Source organism: Contarinia nasturtii, unplaced genomic scaffold, assembly GCF_009176525.2.
Source record: "Contarinia nasturtii isolate CC-2019 unplaced genomic scaffold, AAFC_CNas_1.1 Cnas_scaffold_1435, whole genome shotgun sequence".
Taxonomy (NCBI): domain Eukaryota; kingdom Metazoa; phylum Arthropoda; class Insecta; order Diptera; family Cecidomyiidae; genus Contarinia; species Contarinia nasturtii.
In genome coordinates, this window is record NW_022198772.1 from 515,502 (window position 1) to 535,311 (window position 19,810).

Consider the following 19,810-nt stretch of genomic DNA (forward strand, 5'->3'; position numbering starts at 1 on the left):
TTTCTTTCTGTGCAAAAAATAACCTCTGTAAATTTTCACATGGAAAGCCGAATATTGCGTTAAACATATATTTTGCTACATGCTACGACAACGCCATCTCTGTTTCCCCATGTGTGTAGAGTATGTTCAATTGTTCAATATTGACAAATCATTCAAGCGGGTCAATTTTGTACCGCAGAAATAGCTGTCATCGTGAAAATATGTCAACAATATTATTCATTTTGAAATTGATTGTGCCGTGTTTATTTTTTAAAACAATTTTCAAATGCATATTTCTGTAAATCTCATTTCAACGTTTTGAAATATTTGTACAATTCTACATGAATAATATTTTAATTTTTTTAAACTGAAGTGAAATTTTCAGCATAGAAACAGCTTCTGCTGCAAGACCAAAGATGTCGTTTTCGGGGGAGATTCGTGTGACGTTTTCATAAAAAACATATAGCGCATTACTCGGTTACACATGGATACGATATCATATAAAATTCACATTTTTAGTAGCTTTTGTATAAAAAGTGTGTCGAAAATTATTTTTATCGCAAAAGTAATGTCAGATTTAGTTTTCTCTTGAATTCAAATTCATTCTTTTTGTTCAAATAATCATTTATTTAATACTGTTTTCCTCTCTAGAGGTTCACTTTGGAGTGTTCCATTTCATTCACAAATTTGCCAATTAAATTGTTTGTATCGTCAATTTTACATTCTTTTTTCTTGCAACATAAAGTTACTTTTGTCGAATTTTCGAACAAGACTCTGTTATGTGCCTTCTGAGACTGTTTTTTTGTGTGAAACATTCGTTGCAATGTTGGCATATGTATGGTTTATCTCCAGTATGTGTTCGTTCGTGATTCTTCATCTTCGTCAGATCCAAATGGAAATACCCACATTTCATTTCGCATTCATATCTAGAAAAGAATGGAAAAAAATCGAAATGGAAATTAATCGATAGGTAATGGAACAGAATGTAAAATGAAATGTTTGTTATTGAATTGTGTTGCGAATAAAAAATGTTTCGCATTCATACTTTTTGTGACATTTACGTTTTTTCTCATGTTCATCGGCATCGCTTTGGTTTTTGAATCCCCGCTCGCATGTTGAACAATGGAATGAAAATTCTTCGTGGTGTTTATCCGTCTGGTGGCGCCATAAGCTGTCTCTCCTTGCATAATAATTAAAACAAAATTCACATTGGATTCGTTGTCCATCATCACTATCTCTTCTCTCTATGGTAAACAATGAAAGAAACAAGCCGACATGAGAATTTATTCAATTAGCTGTACACATTTGGTACAATGTTACATACCCAAATCACAGTCAATGCCCGAGTCAGATCTTTCTCTTGGCAACGGTACTGCATCGTCCATTGAAGTTGTTATCTTACGTTTACGACCTCTACCCGATGAAGACAACACCGGTACATTCGACAAGGCCTCAGCTGGAATTGGCTCCATAATTGCTGTTTGTAAGAGAAGGTATGTCAAGGTATGTTATGAAATAGAAACCAGCACTGCGCAGAAAGAAAAAAATACGGTATATTTCAGGTTACTTACATTTCAGTGTGGTTTTATTTTCACCAACTTCGTCATGATTCTGTTTTCCAATTGGTTCATTAGAAATCCAATAAAAATTGCATTTGAATTCAATAGTTCTCTCTTGCGTTTGCCGTTTTCTTTCGTTGACCCCGATGACCGACTTACAAATCTTCTTTGCTTCTTCAAGTCTAATGGCATATTTAATAAAATTAGCGAATGTCAATGTTTATTTTCCAGTTTTGTCACACTGAATTTACTTACGTGGATTCGTACAAATCATTTACAAGTTTCGATTTATCGATGCCATTGTTGTTCTTGCAAATTATCATATGTTCTCGATCGAAATTGTAAACATTTTTACTGAGTTCTTTCTGCAACTTTGATGCGTTCATGTTCATCTGAAACCAAGGATTTTTCGTGAATTAATTTTTTTTTCGTGGAAAAATTCAATGGACTTCACTCAATTGAACAAACAAAGTAAACCTAACCTTAATATTTAATCCGAACTGTAATTTTGTTAAAGTTGAGAGTCCTTAATCGACTTATATAGGGCTTTTCACGTCGTCACTCAATGAATTTCGTTGGTACTCTTGCTTAACTCTTGATTTTTTTGATAATTCCCAATTGATTTTTTTTTTGACAATTAATTGTATTTTTGCACAGTCGGTGGTACTTGCAGTAAATTTGGCGCGTCGTTTTGCGGTTGTAGCTGTCACTGTGACTTTTTTTTCAGTAGCCTCGTACAGAGTGCATACAAACATACAGTCAGCTGATTGTGTTGATGCTTCGCACACATAGACAAATGGAGCATAAAAAGTGTGACGTCATTTTCGAATTGGTGTTGTAGCTGTTTGTACAATCGTAAATCTCATCGAATTGGAAGAGAGAAGAGATTTGATCGATTCTATTGTTAATATAATTCCAACTATTTTACTTTCATTGGAACAAATTTTACTGAGATTGGCACAGTCACTTTGTGCAGTTGATTTGTTTTGATGGAAATGATACTTGGTGCAATATGCGAATAAGATAAAGTTGGTTATCGATTTCATCACCGTCAAAAGTGACCATTCATAGTGGATTTATGGAAACAAATCGGTCTTCTTTTGATAACATTTTCGATTTTGTCCAAGTGATCATCATGATATCTTTTTTCAATATTACTTTACCTAGCCTTAAACATTTCCGTGGTTGTTTTTCACATCGTCGATGTTTTCTCCATTTTCGGTTATTTAAATTAATTGGAATGAAATAAATTAAATCTATCGTGATTAAATCAGAATATGGTTTCGATGACTAGAGTTACATTGTGCTCAAGTTACTTTCAAATTGATCTACTTTCGGACAGCTTTATGCACAGTTTCAAGATGCTTCTCAAGATTGCCACTAAATTTGGTAGTGAAGTCGCAATTATCACATTTGAATGGCTTTTCACCCGTGTGTGTTCTCTTGTGTACTGTTAATCCATATTTGTCCCAAGCTTTATGTTCACATACATCACATTCTAACCATGGGCTACATTTACGCTCTTTTTCATGTTCATCGGTGTCGCTTTGGCTGTTAAATCCCCGCTCGCATATTGAACAACGGAATGGGTGTTTCTCAAAATGTTTTTTCAACTGATGATAGAATAAGTACTTCTGGCTTGCAAAATGACACGAACAAAATTCACACTGGAATGCTTGGCCGTCAACACTTTCGCTTCTCTCTATGGGAAATAAGTCGACATGAGACATCAATTGGTAAAATATTGACGCAAAACAACATATAACTTACTTTGTCTTTTGTCTTTCGGCGGCACTGTATCATCTATTCAATTGAAATGGTACAATGGAATCACATGAAATGTCATATTTTATATTGTTCAACCAATCTAACTCACCTAAATCACTGTAAACACCTGAATCAACAATAGCATCGTCCATGGACCGTGTGTGAAAATTTTCTCGCTTACGCTTGTGACTGAATGTAGGCAATGAAGTCAACACCTTTTGATCGATCTTTAGTGAATCTGACCACACCTGGTCTGGAACAGCATTATCAGTCGCTGTTTAAAAGATAATGCCACATAATCGAATTTTTGTATTTAAAAAAAATGCATTGGAAATTAGTGAATTGTCTTACATTTTGGTGTCGATTTATTTCCATCAATTTCATCATCCCCAGCAATTGGCTGCGCATTTTGAGACATGCGCCACATTCCATAATCGATTTCCAAAAAAATATTTCCGTTGATGTCATTGACTACGGCCTTCACTTTGGGCTCTACATTTGGAATCTTCATATCGATCAGTGATTCTTCAATTCTGAAGAATAGACAAAAAAATTGTTAATTTTTCTCCCAATCTGATCACTTTCAGTCTACTCACGTTTTGGATACCAAATTCTTTTCAAGCGTCAATTTCTCTGCGCTGTTGTTATTCGTGCAAATTTTCATGTATTCGCGATCAAAATTGAGAAACCGTTTACAAAGTTCTCTGGACAATTGTGATGCGCTCATCTCCATTTTTGATCTGAAAATAAAGAATTTTCGTGAATTTCATGCCGACAATTCAATGGACTTTGTTGAACACTCAAAGACAACCTAACCTTCTTTATACCTCTCGTGACGTAACGAAACCGGCTAGTTTTGTTGGTTTATCTCTTGATTTCTTTACAATATTCAACTGATAGACGACAATTTATCGTTTTTATTTGCACCGAAAATATAGATGACACAGAAAACTTGCAGTAAATTTGGTGGGTAGTTTTATTGTTGTCATTTTGTGACATTTTTTATGATGATTATGGTATAGAGTGTATACAAATACAGTCAGCTGATTGTGATAGCGGTGAATAAGCGAGAGTGAGTGAGAGTAAGAGTTTGACTCGAACAAACAATACAAATACAAAGTTGGTGTTCGCCACACATACTTGCTCGCTGCGATTTGATGCTTACGCATTTCAATAGGGCTCACGCACACACCAGAAAATCAAGTATGACATAGCGTAGGTCATTGGTTCGAATTGGTGTTGTATGCCATTAACTTTAATCGAAAATATCGTGATACATGCTGTGAAGTGGGCTTGTCCAATTTCGTTTCTCTCTGGGAGTTTTTTGCTAATGCTATAATGTTTAAATTTCAATGCCATAATTGGACATTTTAATGGTTTTTTACTTCAAAAACACAAATTATGAACACATTGTGAAGCCACAATTTCCAAATTTTGTTTTACTTCGGTAACACTGTTACTATAATTTGAAATTAATGTGTGTTCCAATTTGTCTGCGTTCATAATTTGAATCTTTGAAGCGAAAATCCACAAAAATGTCAAACTATGACGTTGGCAAACAAATTTCTAAAGAGATTGGCAAAATCATCGTAAAAAAATGCCTAACAATTATATCTCTTGGTATTTTAAATTTGCATGCACAGCTGATTTTTTTGTTTATTTAAATTTTGAACATCAATTCCCCACCATTTGTTCTCTGCTCGTAATAAATGTTATTTACTTACCCGAATGAAAAAAAAGCAGTGACTGACTAATTACTGTAAGTGACTACAGCTGACAAAATTCATTAAATTTAAACACTACGTTCAGAACATTTATATGGATAACAACTGACTATAGTTACAGACTGTCTAAGTATTAGTCGATTTATATTGGGACACTTTGGCCATCACTTGAATACCAATTATTTTTGGCTGCTATAGTTAACTCTACAGCTAAATTTGAATAACTAATTAAAGTTGTCTATTTTATCAGTCAATTTATTCTAAAATAGTCACTTTTTTGCATACGGGTACTCATTTATAGCTCTATTTGAAATTATAAACAATTGAATGAGAATCAATAGTGTTACAACAGAAACTAAATCTCAAAGACCAGCAAGTTGAATCTCTCATGCTTAAATAAAACGGGAACTTCAAGTAGTTTTTTTCGCAAAATGTGCAAATCTCATTATAAACGCAAAGGTTTCAAAGTTTATCGAAGCACATGTCAGTAGTGATTACTTATAATCAGACCAATAAAAAGTAGTGTCGCTTATCTGGTGTGGAAATCCGACTGTCTTATGAACATTCAAAATCAATAGCATCTTCATTGACGTAGTAATCGGATTTTTCTTCGATAGAAATGTCATGCAATCATCGCAAAACTATTATAAATATAGAATGTTTTGAAGTGAATCAAATCAGTTTAATTCAATAGTTGAATTAACGTCTTTTTAGTAAGCTCCGTGAAAATAAATAGTGAATAAAGATGCAAAAAATATTTCGTACAATATTGCTGACGTTGGCAATTTCACACGTTTTGGCTGATATTCCATTGGATGACATTCCATTTAATATTTACGAATCATCCTCAACATCATTTGAGGACGCTGTAAGAAAGAAGATTGATAAGGCAATAAGTGAAGTAAAAGTGTTTTCGGATGCAGCTAAAGTGGGTTCGATCATTCCATATATCGATACAGTAATGGGACCAATATCGGATGGTTTAGAGACGTTACAAAGTAACATTTGGGAGGAAACATTGATCAAGGCCATCGCCGAAGAGTCACGTCGCATGTTAATCGACCATACTTACACGGATATAAGATCGCATTGTATATCAGTTTCACAAGGTTTGGAGACATTGAGCCGTGGCTTAAATTTTCAGCCTCTGAAAAATCATCTCAAGTACAAATATTTTATGAAAAATTGAAAGACATCAACAATATTTTCGTCCAAAAGAGTTCGATATTCTGAAAATATCCAGAATTTGCATACGTGCCACTCACAATGCTTGCATCGATTACGGCTATTTTGGACCCAATATTTCAAGAATTTTCACCATCAGTGAGTCAAAATTCATTTATGTCATGCCAATTACAATATTCAATTTTTTTGTTATATGAACTGATACATCTATTTAGTAATTGATTTTTCACTCAATTTATTTTTGTTCTTATATACAGAGGGTGTTAAAGGCAAAAACGATATAAATAATAAAATGATTTATATCGTTACATTGCGTGATTATGAAAGAGATATGGTTACAATCGAACAAATAAGAATGCTATCGATTGCATGGTAGGCTGTTATTTTTACAGCGGTATCGCATCTGTACGTGACCCAGTGGCTGGTACACGATATTGTGCATTTGCGAGTGGTCCTGATGTAGAGAATTGTATCGTTGGCTATGCTGAACTTCTAAGATCTCGAATCGAAAACGCTTATCGCGATTCAATTGAACTAATAACCTCGAGATGTAATCAAGATGTCATGAATCGACGTAGACCCACCGGTAAAATATCTCTTTTTTTAATATAAATTGCAATTCTTTATATTCATTGTTTGTTCTTTGTTTGCAGGATATGGATACTGGAGCGTTAATTTAATTGGAATGGAGGGTCAAACAAAAAGAAATTCCGATATCTCGTGTGATCCAGATCTCTTCAGCAAAGGTCCATTTACCTATTGTGATCTGTACTCTCAAATTTATATAAACGACAATCTGGTTTTCACAAGTTCGAAAGGAAGCAATGAAAATGAGCACTATACTAACGAGAAATTTATGTCGTCAAAAATTAAGGACGATTCTATTATACGGTTTGAGCTTTGGGACGCAGATGCGAGAGATGATGACATTTGTCTTCAAGTGACGAAAAATCTTAACGAAGTGAAACATTTTCGCGGTAAAATACAAGAGGGAAACAATTTCATTGTTTTATCAACATTTTGGAGACGCAGCTACGTAGATGATGGACAAATTTCATAAGATCGAAAATACGCAATTTATTTTGTGTTTCAATTCACAGTTTACACAACAAAAACATTTTATGCCCAAAAGTGGAATTCATTCGTATATGATGATAAAAAAACATTCAAAGTCTTTAAATGAATTATCCAAAAGTAAAAATAAAGTAAAGAAATGATTAAATGATTATTATCTAATAAGATAAAATTGAATAAAATTAAGTTTTTTTCTCTGTTGAGTGATTATTTGCTATAAAATTGACAAAAAAGAAATATACCTCATCTGCTGAAACTTAAAAAAAATATTCAATTTTTTTCTACAATTTTTTATTCAAGAAAATTCTCTGTTTATTTAGATTTTGAACATGAATTCCGCACCACTTGTTTCTATTCCGTGTAATGCGTCGTATGTACTAGTAAAGATCTGTTGCAGGCTGTGGGCAATTGTTTGTTTTAGTAGTTAATTGTTTCACGTAGTTTTTTTGCCAATAATTCGGTCGAAGTGTTTTGCTTACTGCTACTTATATCATTGTTATTTGAATGAACACTTGAATAAATATAGAAAAATGCTGTGTGATCTTATCTGCTCGTAATAAATGTTATTTACTTACCCGAATGAAAGAAAAAAACAGCGACTGATTAATTACTGTAAGTGACTACAGCTGATAAAATTCATTAAATTTGCATGGAAAACAATTGACTATGGTTACTGACTGACTAATTACTAGCCGATTATTTTGAAGCACTTTGACCATCACTTGAATATTAATTTTACTTCGCTGCTATCGTTAACTCTACAGCTCTTTATTTCTCAAGGGCAAAGTATTGTTCAGCGATGCTGCCATCCACAGCATATGAAAATATCTTGCTGAGAATGCGTCGTCCGTCGCATGCGAAGGTACGTAGCAGTTTTTACGTACATTCGCATGCGACAGACAACGCATTTTCAGCATGATATTTTCATATGCTGTGGATGGCAGCAGCGCTGATCAATACTCTGATCAAAGGTACTCAATACTCATTTATTGCTTCGATTATTTGAAGTTGATTGAACAGTATTGTTTCAGTGTTTGAATAGATCGGTTTGAATGCGCATTACCTTAAATTCCACTTTAAAATTTTGTGCCGATTAAGTTAAAAAATGTTTCGAATTTACGCACTATTCTTGTGTCTTACTGTTTCTTTTTCACTGTCGAATAGCCAAGATGTATATAAAACGGTTTCGACAAAAAGTGGAATGGTTCGCGGTTTGGTGGATAAAACTTTGTTACGTCGAATGACATTCGTTTCGTATAAAGGGATCCCTTATGCCAAACCACCAATTGGTGAACTTCGATTCAAAGTAAAAAAAATATGATAAAATATTTCATCACGTTCTTATCTTATCAAATAACAATTATTTCAAGGCTCCTGAACCGGTTGAGCCATGGTCGAATGTGCTAAATACATTTCAACATGGAAATAAATGTCCGCAAATCTCTTCGATCTTACCAGCGACTAGTGAGAATTGTTTATTTTTGAATATCTACACACCGGGTAAGTGATGAGCTGAATTTTTCTGAAAATCTAATCGAAAACAAAAGCATCATCAACTGAAATATGTAAATTTCCAGTTGTAAATGTTACAAAAAAGGTTCCGGTATTAGTTTATATACATGGTGGTTTGTTTGTCATGGGATCTGGAAACGATGGATGGTTTGGACCGGATTTTTTTATCGAAAGTGAAATAATTCTGGTGACTATGAATTATCGACTTGGAATATTGGGATTCATGTCATTAGGAACAGAAGAATACTCGGGCAATATGGGCATGAAAGATCAACAATTGGCATTGAAATGGATTTATGAGAATATTGAACGATTTGGCGGTGACAATGAACAAATCACAATTTCTGGCCAGAGTGCAGGTGGGTTTTATGTTCAATTTTTTCCCGACATTTAAACGATGAAATAACTAAGGAAAATATCCACTAAGGGTCCAAATCTCTCGGTTTTCATTTGGTGAACGAACAATCGTCAATGTATTTTAATCAAATGATTTCAATGAGTGGAACATCAAATACGGCATACAGCTATCAAAGCGGCGATCATCGATGTTTAATGCAGATTTTTGCCAATAAATATTCGCCAAAGTGTTTGAATAACGATGACGAATTGATTGAATTTCTGAAAAGTGTGCCAGTGAGTAAGATCATTGAATTTACCACAGAAACTGTTGAAGGACTGCAGTCACCATGGAATCCAGTCATCGAAAGTTTGTATTTTTTTTTGTGTGGTGTTTCTTGAACAATTGAAAAATAACACATCATTCTTAATTATTTTTGAATTATACTTGCTTTTTTAACGATTATAGAAAGTAACTCCATTCGTCCATTCCTTCGTGAAGACATAAATGTAAAACTGCAAACAACTACCATTAATAAAAATGCTTACTTCACTTTTACTCCATATGTACGTAATTCAATAGACTTTGACTCGAACCAACCGAATGCTGCTGTTTATAGTGGCTGTCTATGTTGCTGTCCTGTTCTAATAGGACAGTGTCCTGTGTATATGCGGCAAAGTGATATACTTATCTCCATTTTGAACGAGAGATAAAGAACAGAAACTTTGAACTGCGTTGGACATTTAAACCCGTCTCTCCCTTTTTCACTCTAATTTATTGTTGAATACAATCTAAAAGCAGTAGCAGCAAAGTTGGCTCGAGTCAAAGCCTGCAAATCACTTTAAGATGTGAGTTTCTAAAGCAGTCTCCAAATGAAGCAAATACCACCTAGTGTGGTAAAGGTATTTCCATTCAATTGAAGCCATTTATAGGGCCGCTTCTACTGAGTAGCACTAAAAAGCTTCACATTGAGCTTTTGTCATGAAAAAATTTCATTTATCAAAATTACACCGTATCGGTTGCTCTCTCATCCAAATGTCTTTGAAACTCACATTACAATTAATAATAATTTTATCCAAAAATTAACTCAAAAGGAGGAGCTACTTTTTACATTTGGCAAAAATTATACCAATGCAAATGTTATTGATGCTTATTTGGCGAATTTTTCTATTGATTTACCGATACATGGATATAGTTCGTCGATGTCGAGGAAAGTAAGTCAATGTCTTCTTCCAAAAGTGTCTTCCTTTCAATCTTTTTCATTTCCTTACAAAATTCATAAATACCAACAGCCATATCTGAACGGTTTGATGAATCAAATCCGTGACTTTTATTTTGGCGAAGCAAGTACCGATCTGAAACGTTTAGAACAGCGACTTATTATGGATTCAGATCTTCACTACATTTACTTTATTGAAAAATGGATCCAAGGACATGTGGCTGCTTCACAGAAAAACACCTTTTACCACAGGTTTTATTATGAATAGTTTTCTCGCATACGCATTTTAATTTGAACTAACCATTTTACAGAGACTATTTCTCAGAACAATTTATGTGAAGTGGAGCACTCGAAGGATTGAATATCAATTCTATTGAGTTTTTTAAATTTTTAATATTTTTCTCTTCACTAAGGAGAGCTCTGCTCCTGAGAGCTCCTACAATGCTCCTCCTCACATGTATTGCTCTAAGAAACAGTTAATGGAATTTTGTAAAATCCATAGATTTTCCGTGGTTACTCCATTGAATCCACATATCGAATTCCAAGGCGCGAGTCACACAGATGATCTGTGTTATGTATTCAAATGTAGGCGATTTGATTTACTTTACAAGGGAACCGAACTAACAAAGAACATTTCAAAATATAACCAAAAAATCTCTAATGCTATGGAAAATATGATGAAATTATTTTCAAATTTTATCAAATACGGGTGAGTTCATATCTTTTAAATTCATTTTGTAAATAATGCTTTAGCAGGGGTCGAATTTGATCTTCTTTTTTTTTAAATCACAGAAATCCAACGATTTATGGTAATCCGATTGAAGAGTTTAAACCAGTCCAAGTGAACGAACTCAATTTTGTGGACGTTACATTGGATGACGGACTGATTTCGGGTGTATCACCGAACGGAAATCGTACACAATTTCTTGATTACATTGTCGAAGAAACGAAACGGCTGGTTGAAGAAAATGGTGATTCACCAAAAGATACACTTATTCAACAACAGTGCAAGGTTTTGGGGAAAACTTTAAAAAGGCAATGCTAATAAATTCCAAAGAAAACTCGATCGAGCTTAAGATGAATTTCAAGCGAATTGCCTCAATTTTTGTTTATTTTAGTCATGTGGGAATAAAAACCATTTGTTGACAAATATTTCATTAATCGTGTTATTATTCTCATTCAAATTGCTTGATCAAATTTTTGTCTAAATTTGGGCGTTATCTACGTTTCTTACTCCGAAAAAAGATTCAAATGAATTCACTTCCATTAACCGTGATTCAAAAGTCGGATACGTCTGATGCCAGGGGCTTGAGGGGCTAGGGGTTTTCATGTAAGATTTTCTTTCACGAATTCGACGAATAAACAACAGTATAACAAATAATACAAATTTTTACAAATCATGCAAATCTTTACCGATTTCACTATTTTGTGCCAAAAATCCACCGATATTCGCCGATATGCGAAGTGACTTTGTTCTGGAAGTGGGCTTTGGTGGATCCTCAGGATCGTTCAGAACCGCTCCCAGGTCTGGAAGTGGACCCTCAGGATGGGTCAGGGCATTGTCAAATCATGGTCTGGTCCATCCAGAGGATCCACCAAAACCCACTTCCAGAACAATTATTTATCAAAAAATATCCGAATATTAACGATATTTTACAGATATGCCGATCTTTCACCGATATGCCAATATTTCACCGATATGCTAATACGCAACGATAATACGCAAATATCATCGAATAAAAATACATGCAAACCCCTAGATGAGGGGTCAGATCAGATGTGAGGAAATTCTGGAAAGAAATTGGTCTATTCGAAAGTGAAGACACTTTTCCATCAGGTCTTAATTTTACTTAGATTACTAAAATTCTCCGGAGAAAGGTTTTTCAAATTAGTTCTTTGACGAGAAAAATTCTTTCGATCTAGGGTTTTTGTGACGAAAAAGTGATGAACTTTTTTATCTCATCAATTTATTTGTAGGACCAAATCACCCCACCATATTTTGGAAGTTTCTGGAGTTAGCGCCTTTACTTGGATCGCCACCGTCAGAAGCTATGCCCATGGATTGCCAACACTCTGTTATCATTCATTATCCATTCGGGTGATTGACGTATAATTGTGGTCGTACTGTAATACAAATGTTTTTTTCTTCCCAAGCACTCAAATAGCTCCATTCGTCCGGAGTTTTTGCACCGTGAGAAAGTTACGAAAACATGAAATAGAATACGGAGCGAGATACGAAGAAATACAAGTACATGTTTTTTCATCTGTGTTCTATATAGCATAGCACCCTTTGCTAACATGTATGCCAACATACGTATACAGACATATTACATGTCTCAATCCATATTTTGTTTCGTGTTTTCGTAACTGACGCGCGGTGCAAAAAACCCGGGTTTTTTCGTTCATTTGAATTTATTTCAACAATTTGGTTAAAATTAATTTAAATTCATTCACATGAACTATATGTCATGTGTTTGCAAGACGACATTCTAAGAATTTAGTTTATTTGTTATTTGCAGTTTTTTTATGTAGTTTTTACAATCGTTTCTATTTATATTTTCGTTTCGAGCATTATGAGATCATTTTGAGGGAAATATAGTCATTTCCAAAAAGATCTGTGTTGTCAAACTAATACAATGAATTTCGGAACGCATTTCCATTCAAAAGTACACAAGGCTCCTTAGTTAAACGTGTCAATTTGGTTTGAATTTTGTTGAGGGTATGTTGTTTGTTCAAAATTTTGACAGTTCGCTGTAACAGATCTTATTGAAAACGACTATACAATTCGCAGAATTAAGTAATACACAACCAGTTTACAAAAAAATAAACCTCACTGTCTCATGGGGTCATGCACGCTAGTGAGTACTAGAAAAACTAATAAAAAACTACCACAACAATGACATCACAAACGAACTCAACTTCACACCAATAGCAGTACAATTTGTATCAAAGCATGGATATGATGACAGCTCTTCCAATAGCTGTCAAATTCAAGTTTGTTGATATTGAAAAAAAAAAATAAGAATATTAGTTTCGCTAACCATCGGGCAAACTGTTCTCAATCTTTGATTTGTACGAAAAACTACTGAGATCCCATTGGAAATGCTAGAAAAATACTAGCAAAAGAACTACACTAGAATTCCGTGAATCTCCCCAAATAAATAATTACGACATTGTGAGTATTTACGTCGTTTATTTTGTTATTGCATCATTTTATTGGGTAAAAAGACTTGAAATCTACTGCGAAAATAAATTGAATAAATAATTCGTTTTATATGAAAAGCAATCAATCAGTGGCGTATTATCAAAATAAATTTACTAAAGTTAATGTCAGACTACAGTTCATCTCAGTGTCATTCTATCGTAATATTTGATGTAAAAAGAAATTCCTGCACGAGCTGTACGTGGTATCGGCTTAAAAGGATTGATTTGATTCATTTCAAAATCCTTTGATTTCAATAAGTTTTGCATAAATAAAGTGTTTGTCAAAATGTAAATGGTTCTATATCACCTCGATACAGCCTCGATCAACCACATAGATAGGAGAAATCGTATCAAATCTAAGGCAACACCACATTTGACTGATTTCACACATTGGAACTTCGCAAGTATGACATCACTTCATATTTACATATTTTTTGTCTCTTCTGTCATGCATTCATGCAAGCTTAAATATATAAAACAGATGTGCACATATTATAAAATATGTCAAAATGTCATTCAACGTGGACTTTGATGTCATCAATTTTTCAATTGTGTGTGTTCTGTTTATTTTCGTTTGAATATGAGTGCGTAATACTGCGTACTAGAAAAACAAAACGTAATAAAACGAAGTACGAGCTATAAAATTCGTTCTAGAACTAGAATACCGTCGTTTTGTTGGCTCAGTGTTAAAACTGTGGTTCATAATGAAGCATTACATTTTGTTTGGGACTTTTTTACTTTTTGTTAAAACGGTAAACCATTGTAATATAATAAAAGTTACAAATTTATTCAACACAATTATTAAGAGTCTATCAAAAATGGCTATTTTTAGACATGTTTACATTATTTTCAAAGATAATTTTGTGTTTTTTTCTCAATGGCAATGAGAATTTTTAAAAACAAAATATTTGCGCTATAAATGTGAATTTTGTTTGTCTTTTAATAGGTTCGATCAGATCCCGTTAGTCAGGTAACATCGTCGTTTCTCTTCTTTTGCATTTCGTGAATTTAATTTACAAAATTGATTTTGTTCTATTCAAATTTCACTATAACGACGATTTGATTGTGTTATCATCAGATGTCTTATAATAATTTCGCCAACCAGGTAAGTTTTTTTTTCAATATCTACCGTTCAAAAGTGTTTATTCACTGCACGATATTCTTCGACTTTGTATTTCGTTTTGAAATTGAAGAGCAAAAAGAGTTCATATTTTGTTTTGGGGGGAGATAGATCTCGGAAAAATTTAAGGATCCCTCCTCCATGTCCATTTGCATGAAAAAATGCCAAAATTCAATTTATTAAATGTTATAGAGGTAAAACCTCAATTTGTATATTCACTTTGAACGACAATGTACTTACATATTATCGCTTCTGAGCAGTCAATATATTAGTTTTCAGCTATTTTCAATACACTCTTCTCATTGGGTAGATTTCATAACTCGTGTGCTTCCGCTATATCCATAGCTAAAAAGTATAGCTATTGACTGCTTTTGAGTGAATCATTTTAAAACCAACTTGTTTATCTGAAATTGTTCTATCGACGCTTTATTGTTTATGTGTATTTATTAGATTGTGATTGTTTTATCATTTAAATAGATCCGGCAGCATGTATCTGCGCAAATAAACCGCGCGCTATCGCAAAATCCAATGGTAACTTGACTACAAATAACCGACAAAGTACACACTCTCTCTCTCTGAAAACCCGTTCTTCCATTTAAAATGCATATTGTACACAGAAAGAAAATATCAGCCGACGCTATACGCAAAACCGACTGGTACGTGCGCTCATACGTTTTTACATCTTTTACATCTATTACCATACGATTTTTCGACTGTGCGAAGATACGCACAAAGAGTAACGAATCAGTCGACAAATCGTATGGTCACTAGATGTAAAAGATGTAAAAACGTCTTAGCGCACGTACTAGTCGGTTTTGCGTGTAGCGGTTTAATATTCTTTGAAGAGAGACAGAGACAGAGAGAGAGAGTGTGTACCTGTTCACTTACAAAAATTCTTTTATTCATCATGAATTGTTACTTGTTCCTATCAAAATAGTACCAACAGTCATTTTATCCAATGGTAAGACCAAAAAATTATTATTTTTTTCACTGAAATGAGTCGTTTTTTGTATTATTAACTCTTCTAGTTTTAAATACATTTCACAAACTTGGTGTGTGGAACATAAAAACTCATCTTTTATCTAGTTTATTCAAGTCTTCATTTTTTTTCTCTCTAATTTTACAAAGTTCAATCCCCAACCGGCAGGAGGTCAGCAAAGGAGCCAAAACTATGGTGGTGGACAATCTTCTCCTCAAATTGGAAGCTTTTCTAACGTGGACCCATCAAACAGATTCCAACAAAATGTTGTAATAGGCTCATTCTCGAATGTCGGTCCAGATAATACTATTGATTCAAATACTAGAATCGATAACTATGTAACAATGGGCTCATCAAATAAAGTTCAACCGGATTGTCGCATTGGAAGTTATGCGTCAATTGGTGATCGTAATTTCATTGGTTGCAATACAATTATTGAAGGTTTTACTAGCATTGCTAATGACAACAACATTGGTGCACAGTGTAAGGTTTTGTCGTATGCATCGATTCAGAATCATGTAACAATTGAAAATGATGCAAAGCTATGTGATTACTCAACGGTGTTTAATAACGCTAAAATTAGTATGGGCTCAGTATTAGATCGTTATTCAAAATTGAGTTCTGGTGCTAAATTGGATCCATATGTTTACCTCGGTCAATATAGTTCGGTTGATGGAAACATACCGAATTCGGTTGTCATACATGAATATGTTACCATACCAAGAGACTCAGTCATCGTACCTCGTGAAGTTATAATTCGTTCACCATCATCACTTCAATTATATCAACAGTGTGCTTCGCTTAAGGATATCCCATCGAATTAGTAAGGATCTTTGTATTACGGTGCTTGACTTATTCATCAATTGACGTTCCATTTACTTGCAGTCTTCTCAACGTTGACGCATCATTAAACCAATTGATTGATGAACAGATTAACGAGTTTCGGAATAACTGCGGACAGAGAACGTTTGACAAATTGGCATTTATCAAAAGTCTTTATTTGATTAAATACCATGGCTTGGAGACGTGAGTTTACATATTTGACATGGTGGAAAAAAGTGAAATGTTCACCCAATTTATTTTGTTATAGGTTTAAACGATACGAACCACAAGTCAAATTTCCAAACGATTTCAATATGGGAACGTAAGTTTCGGACAAAAATGAAGCATGAAATCAAGCATGACCACAGAAGCGAGTAGTCAGGAACCTCTACTGAGATTGTGTCATAGCACAGTAATTATTACAAAAGCTCGTACATAGCGAGGTGTATTTTGTGAATGATGATTTCATGCTCTCGACAATTTTTTACCTTTTCTTTTGAACTTAATAAACAGACATTTTGAATACACTTTTAGAAATTGCTCGCCAACTGCAGTTTTGTACCAAAATCTTGAAAATGAAACTCATTTTGGTCCAAATGCAAGTAAAGATATGTAAGTACCACCTCAAACTGTTGTCATTTTGTAGAGTAAGGGAATTACAATGTTTTTTTATTTGGTTTTAATTTTCAGATTGGGATCCGATTGGACACAAAAAATGGTGAAAGTGCTTGTAATCGAACAAGACAGTAGGCGCAGAGAACGATGTGTAGGTGATGACCGATGCGATATGATACGTGAAATTCTAAATGACCAGAGAAAAGTTACATGTGCCAAACGAAATTTGAGTGTGTTTTGCACTGGAAATTACAATAGTTTCTAGTTTTGACCAGATTTGAAAGCACCTTCGAATAAGATCAGTCACGCATATTGTTCAACCCGATAGACCATGAATACGACCATATTATAACATACTATGGAATTATCACTCATTGAATTTGAACTTTTGAATTATTTTTTTTAATAAAGTATAACTTTTTGGAATTGAAATTGGTTTAAATTTGATTAATTTGTGATTTTTTGAATTATTTACAAGACGGTCAACTGTTTTATTGAAGATTGAAAAATTGGTAGAAAAGATCCTGGTGAGGGAAAATTTCCACTCTTTTCCAAGCTAAAAACATTGTACTATCATCCTGCGATAGGTAGACATTAAAACCTTAATAATAAATTTTAAATAATGTGACACCTGACATGGTGCTTTTTCCCTTACCGCATAATGTAATATCGCTATTTTATGAGTTTTGTGGTTTTTATTTGCATTTTCGTACAAAAAGCATAGCAATGAAGCCTGAAGCAACGAAGAGTTGGATTGTCATGAAACGTTGTTTGAAAGTAATTCGCAAGGTTAGTAATATTATAGGTTATAGCTATCGAAAATATCGATAGGAGAGTATGTTTTTCGGAATTGTAGTACGATAAACGAGAGCATGTTTTTTCATGGTAAAAAATGGTTAAAGGAGAGCACGTATTTCGAGCAATTTAGTCTGTCGTAAAAGGGAGTAAGTTTTTGTTCATTTAAATTTACGAAAAGGAGTGTATGTGATTTGGCTAAATGGGTTGGAAATAAAAGAGAGTATGTTATTGAATTATTCTGGTTGAAATAAAAGTGAGTATGTGCGAAAATAGTTAATATATTTAAAATTTTTCCATCCCATTGTAACAGGCACGCAGAATCAGCAACAATAAATCTCTTTGTATATAAATACATACACAATCCTATTTCACAATAGCACGTAAAGGGCAACGGGTGAGTGAAGCGAACGGAGTCTGTGTTGTCGTCACAGGCGCACATAAACAACCATACGTATCAAACACGAATGAACATGATCTGTGCGCTTGATGTGTTCGTTTATGTGTATTTTGACTCACGCAACTGTGTAGCTGCATCTGCGCGCCTATTACATGCGAATGATATTTTCATCCAAAAATATTAATTAATTTAACTACTTTCATACTTTTTTTTCAAATGTGAGTTGACAAATACTAACTCTCTTTTATTATGAACAAATTCAGTAAAATTACATACTCCCCTTTTGCTAAATTCATGTGGCCAACAAACTTACTCTCTTTTAAGTCAGACTAAATACCTCAAACTACATACTCTCTTTTATAAATTTTTAAATGTGATGCGACTTACTCCTCTTTTGCTATTAACATAATGGACAAAAGACATACTCTCGTTTTAAAATATTTTCAGCTCAAAAATGACATATGGACACTCGCCCAAATGTCGGACTATTTGTTTGAATTTTCAACTTCAATTTAATATTTAACATTTTTGATTTCATGAAAAAATATCACTTTATACACAATTCGATGCAGAATTTAATTGTGCTTCATTTCACGTTTCTCAAAAGATAGTAATTTCCAAAAATGTATTATTTTTTTTCCATTTTTTCGTCATAACATCGAAAATTCCAAATGTCGGATATTCGTCGTCCAATTCTCGGCTCCCTAATCTCGACATATTTCATGCATTTTCACTACGAAACTTGTAAACTTTAAGTTTTGACAGCCCATGAACGCACTATTTACATTGAGGTAAACAATACAAAATATTGGAGTTAAAGTTATTAGATTGATATATTTTTGCTCCATATTTTATTTTACTTATTTTTCTATAGTAAAGTGGCAAAAATATTTAAAAATATTACGTTAGTTCACTGATCTAGAATATTTTTGGTTTGAATTTCACAATGATCCAAATACGACTTTAACTGTCACATCTGTCAAATCCAAAGTGTTTCACTTGAAACTTCGGTGCTTTATGTGTCGGCAATTGGACGATTTATTCCGGAATAATATTACAGTGAAAAATGAAAAATAAATATAATTGTTTTTCTTTATATTTTCAAAATTTCTGTTCAATAATTAAATTAAACTATCTACAATTCGCCGATATAAATTTTTTTCCAAACTAGTTATTTTTTCATTTAAAAAAACGCATTTTACCGGCTTGTCTCAAAATGACATAGTTTAACTTTTGACGTGAAAAAGTGATAAAAATGCCGAATTTTTTTTGAACGTAATTTGTGAAAGCAATAATAGATTTTTGATTAAAATTTGGATTATAATAAAGAGATTTGATATTGATCTTTCATAATTTACTTTTAAAAATGCAATTCAAATGAATTTTCAATTTTACTTTTCCGCACACCTAGTGTAGGGAAGGTATTGTATTAGGCCAAAAAATTAAAGTCATCCCAAAACATGTTTTCGATGCATATTTCATGTAGAAAACACGATTGGAGATGATTTTGGGGCATATT

General features: G+C 33.5%; 5 protein-coding genes across 9 annotated transcripts; 3 read left to right on the top strand and 2 right to left on the bottom strand.

Annotated features, from left to right (window-relative positions):
* Positions 1-587: 587 nt before the first annotated feature.
* On the bottom strand, positions 588-2,844 carry LOC116346206 (zinc finger protein 2-like). Of its 2 annotated transcripts, none has more exons than XM_031776146.1 (6): positions 2,021-2,842; positions 1,794-1,930; positions 1,551-1,720; positions 1,304-1,456; positions 1,041-1,223; positions 588-905 (listed from the first exon to the last, which is right to left on the bottom strand). In XM_031776146.1, the coding sequence occupies exons 2-6, from the start codon at positions 1,928-1,930 to the stop codon at positions 889-891; spliced, it is 660 nt and encodes a 219-aa protein (XP_031632006.1). In that variant the 5' UTR covers positions 2,021-2,842; the 3' UTR covers positions 588-888. The 2 variants fall into 2 exon arrangements, with proteins under 2 accessions (XP_031632006.1, XP_031632005.1); XM_031776145.1 differs by having other exon boundaries at positions 589-905; positions 1,025-1,223; positions 2,021-2,844.
* Positions 2,845-2,866: 22 nt separating this feature from the next.
* Positions 2,867-4,038, bottom strand: LOC116346124 (zinc finger protein 684-like). The gene is made up of 5 exons (XM_031776030.1): positions 3,902-4,038; positions 3,657-3,838; positions 3,415-3,579; positions 3,309-3,341; positions 2,867-3,240 (listed from the first exon to the last, which is right to left on the bottom strand). The coding sequence occupies exons 1-5, from the start codon at positions 4,036-4,038 to the stop codon at positions 2,867-2,869; spliced, it is 891 nt and encodes a 296-aa protein (XP_031631890.1).
* A 1,656-nt stretch (positions 4,039-5,694) lies between these two features.
* On the top strand, positions 5,695-7,377 carry LOC116346179. The gene is made up of 3 exons (XM_031776116.1): positions 5,695-6,352; positions 6,472-6,800; positions 6,868-7,377. Exons 2-3 carry the CDS (start codon positions 6,584-6,586, stop codon positions 7,272-7,274), a joined length of 624 nt encoding a protein of 207 aa, XP_031631976.1. The 5' UTR covers positions 5,695-6,352; positions 6,472-6,583; the 3' UTR covers positions 7,275-7,377.
* A 784-nt stretch (positions 7,378-8,161) lies between these two features.
* Positions 8,162-11,513, top strand: LOC116346138 (esterase B1-like). Of its 2 annotated transcripts, XM_031776058.1 has the most exons (10): positions 8,162-8,259; positions 8,453-8,594; positions 8,659-8,788; positions 8,866-9,159; positions 9,228-9,506; positions 9,606-9,703; positions 10,232-10,351; positions 10,430-10,608; positions 10,859-11,065; positions 11,149-11,513. In XM_031776058.1, the coding sequence occupies exons 1-10, from the start codon at positions 8,204-8,206 to the stop codon at positions 11,399-11,401; spliced, it is 1,758 nt and encodes a 585-aa protein (XP_031631918.1). In that variant the 5' UTR covers positions 8,162-8,203; the 3' UTR covers positions 11,402-11,513. The 2 variants fall into 2 exon arrangements, with proteins under 2 accessions (XP_031631918.1, XP_031631917.1); XM_031776057.1 differs by lacking the exon at positions 8,162-8,259 and having other exon boundaries at positions 8,307-8,594.
* Positions 11,514-13,214: 1,701 nt separating this feature from the next.
* On the top strand, positions 13,215-17,528 carry LOC116346130. 3 transcript variants are annotated; one of them, XM_031776051.1, is made up of 11 exons: positions 13,215-13,531; positions 13,878-13,964; positions 14,507-14,530; positions 14,639-14,665; positions 15,158-15,211; positions 15,618-15,641; positions 15,809-16,482; positions 16,545-16,685; positions 16,750-16,803; positions 17,016-17,093; positions 17,172-17,528. In XM_031776051.1, the coding sequence occupies exons 4-11, from the start codon at positions 14,639-14,641 to the stop codon at positions 17,359-17,361; spliced, it is 1,242 nt and encodes a 413-aa protein (XP_031631911.1). In that variant the 5' UTR covers positions 13,215-13,531; positions 13,878-13,964; positions 14,507-14,530; the 3' UTR covers positions 17,362-17,528. The 3 variants fall into 3 exon arrangements, with proteins under 3 accessions (XP_031631911.1, XP_031631909.1, XP_031631908.1); XM_031776049.1 differs by lacking the exon at positions 13,215-13,531 and having other exon boundaries at positions 13,751-13,964; XM_031776048.1 differs by lacking the exons at positions 13,215-13,531; positions 13,878-13,964 and adding an exon at positions 14,164-14,312.
* Positions 17,529-19,810: the final 2,282 nt, after the last annotated feature.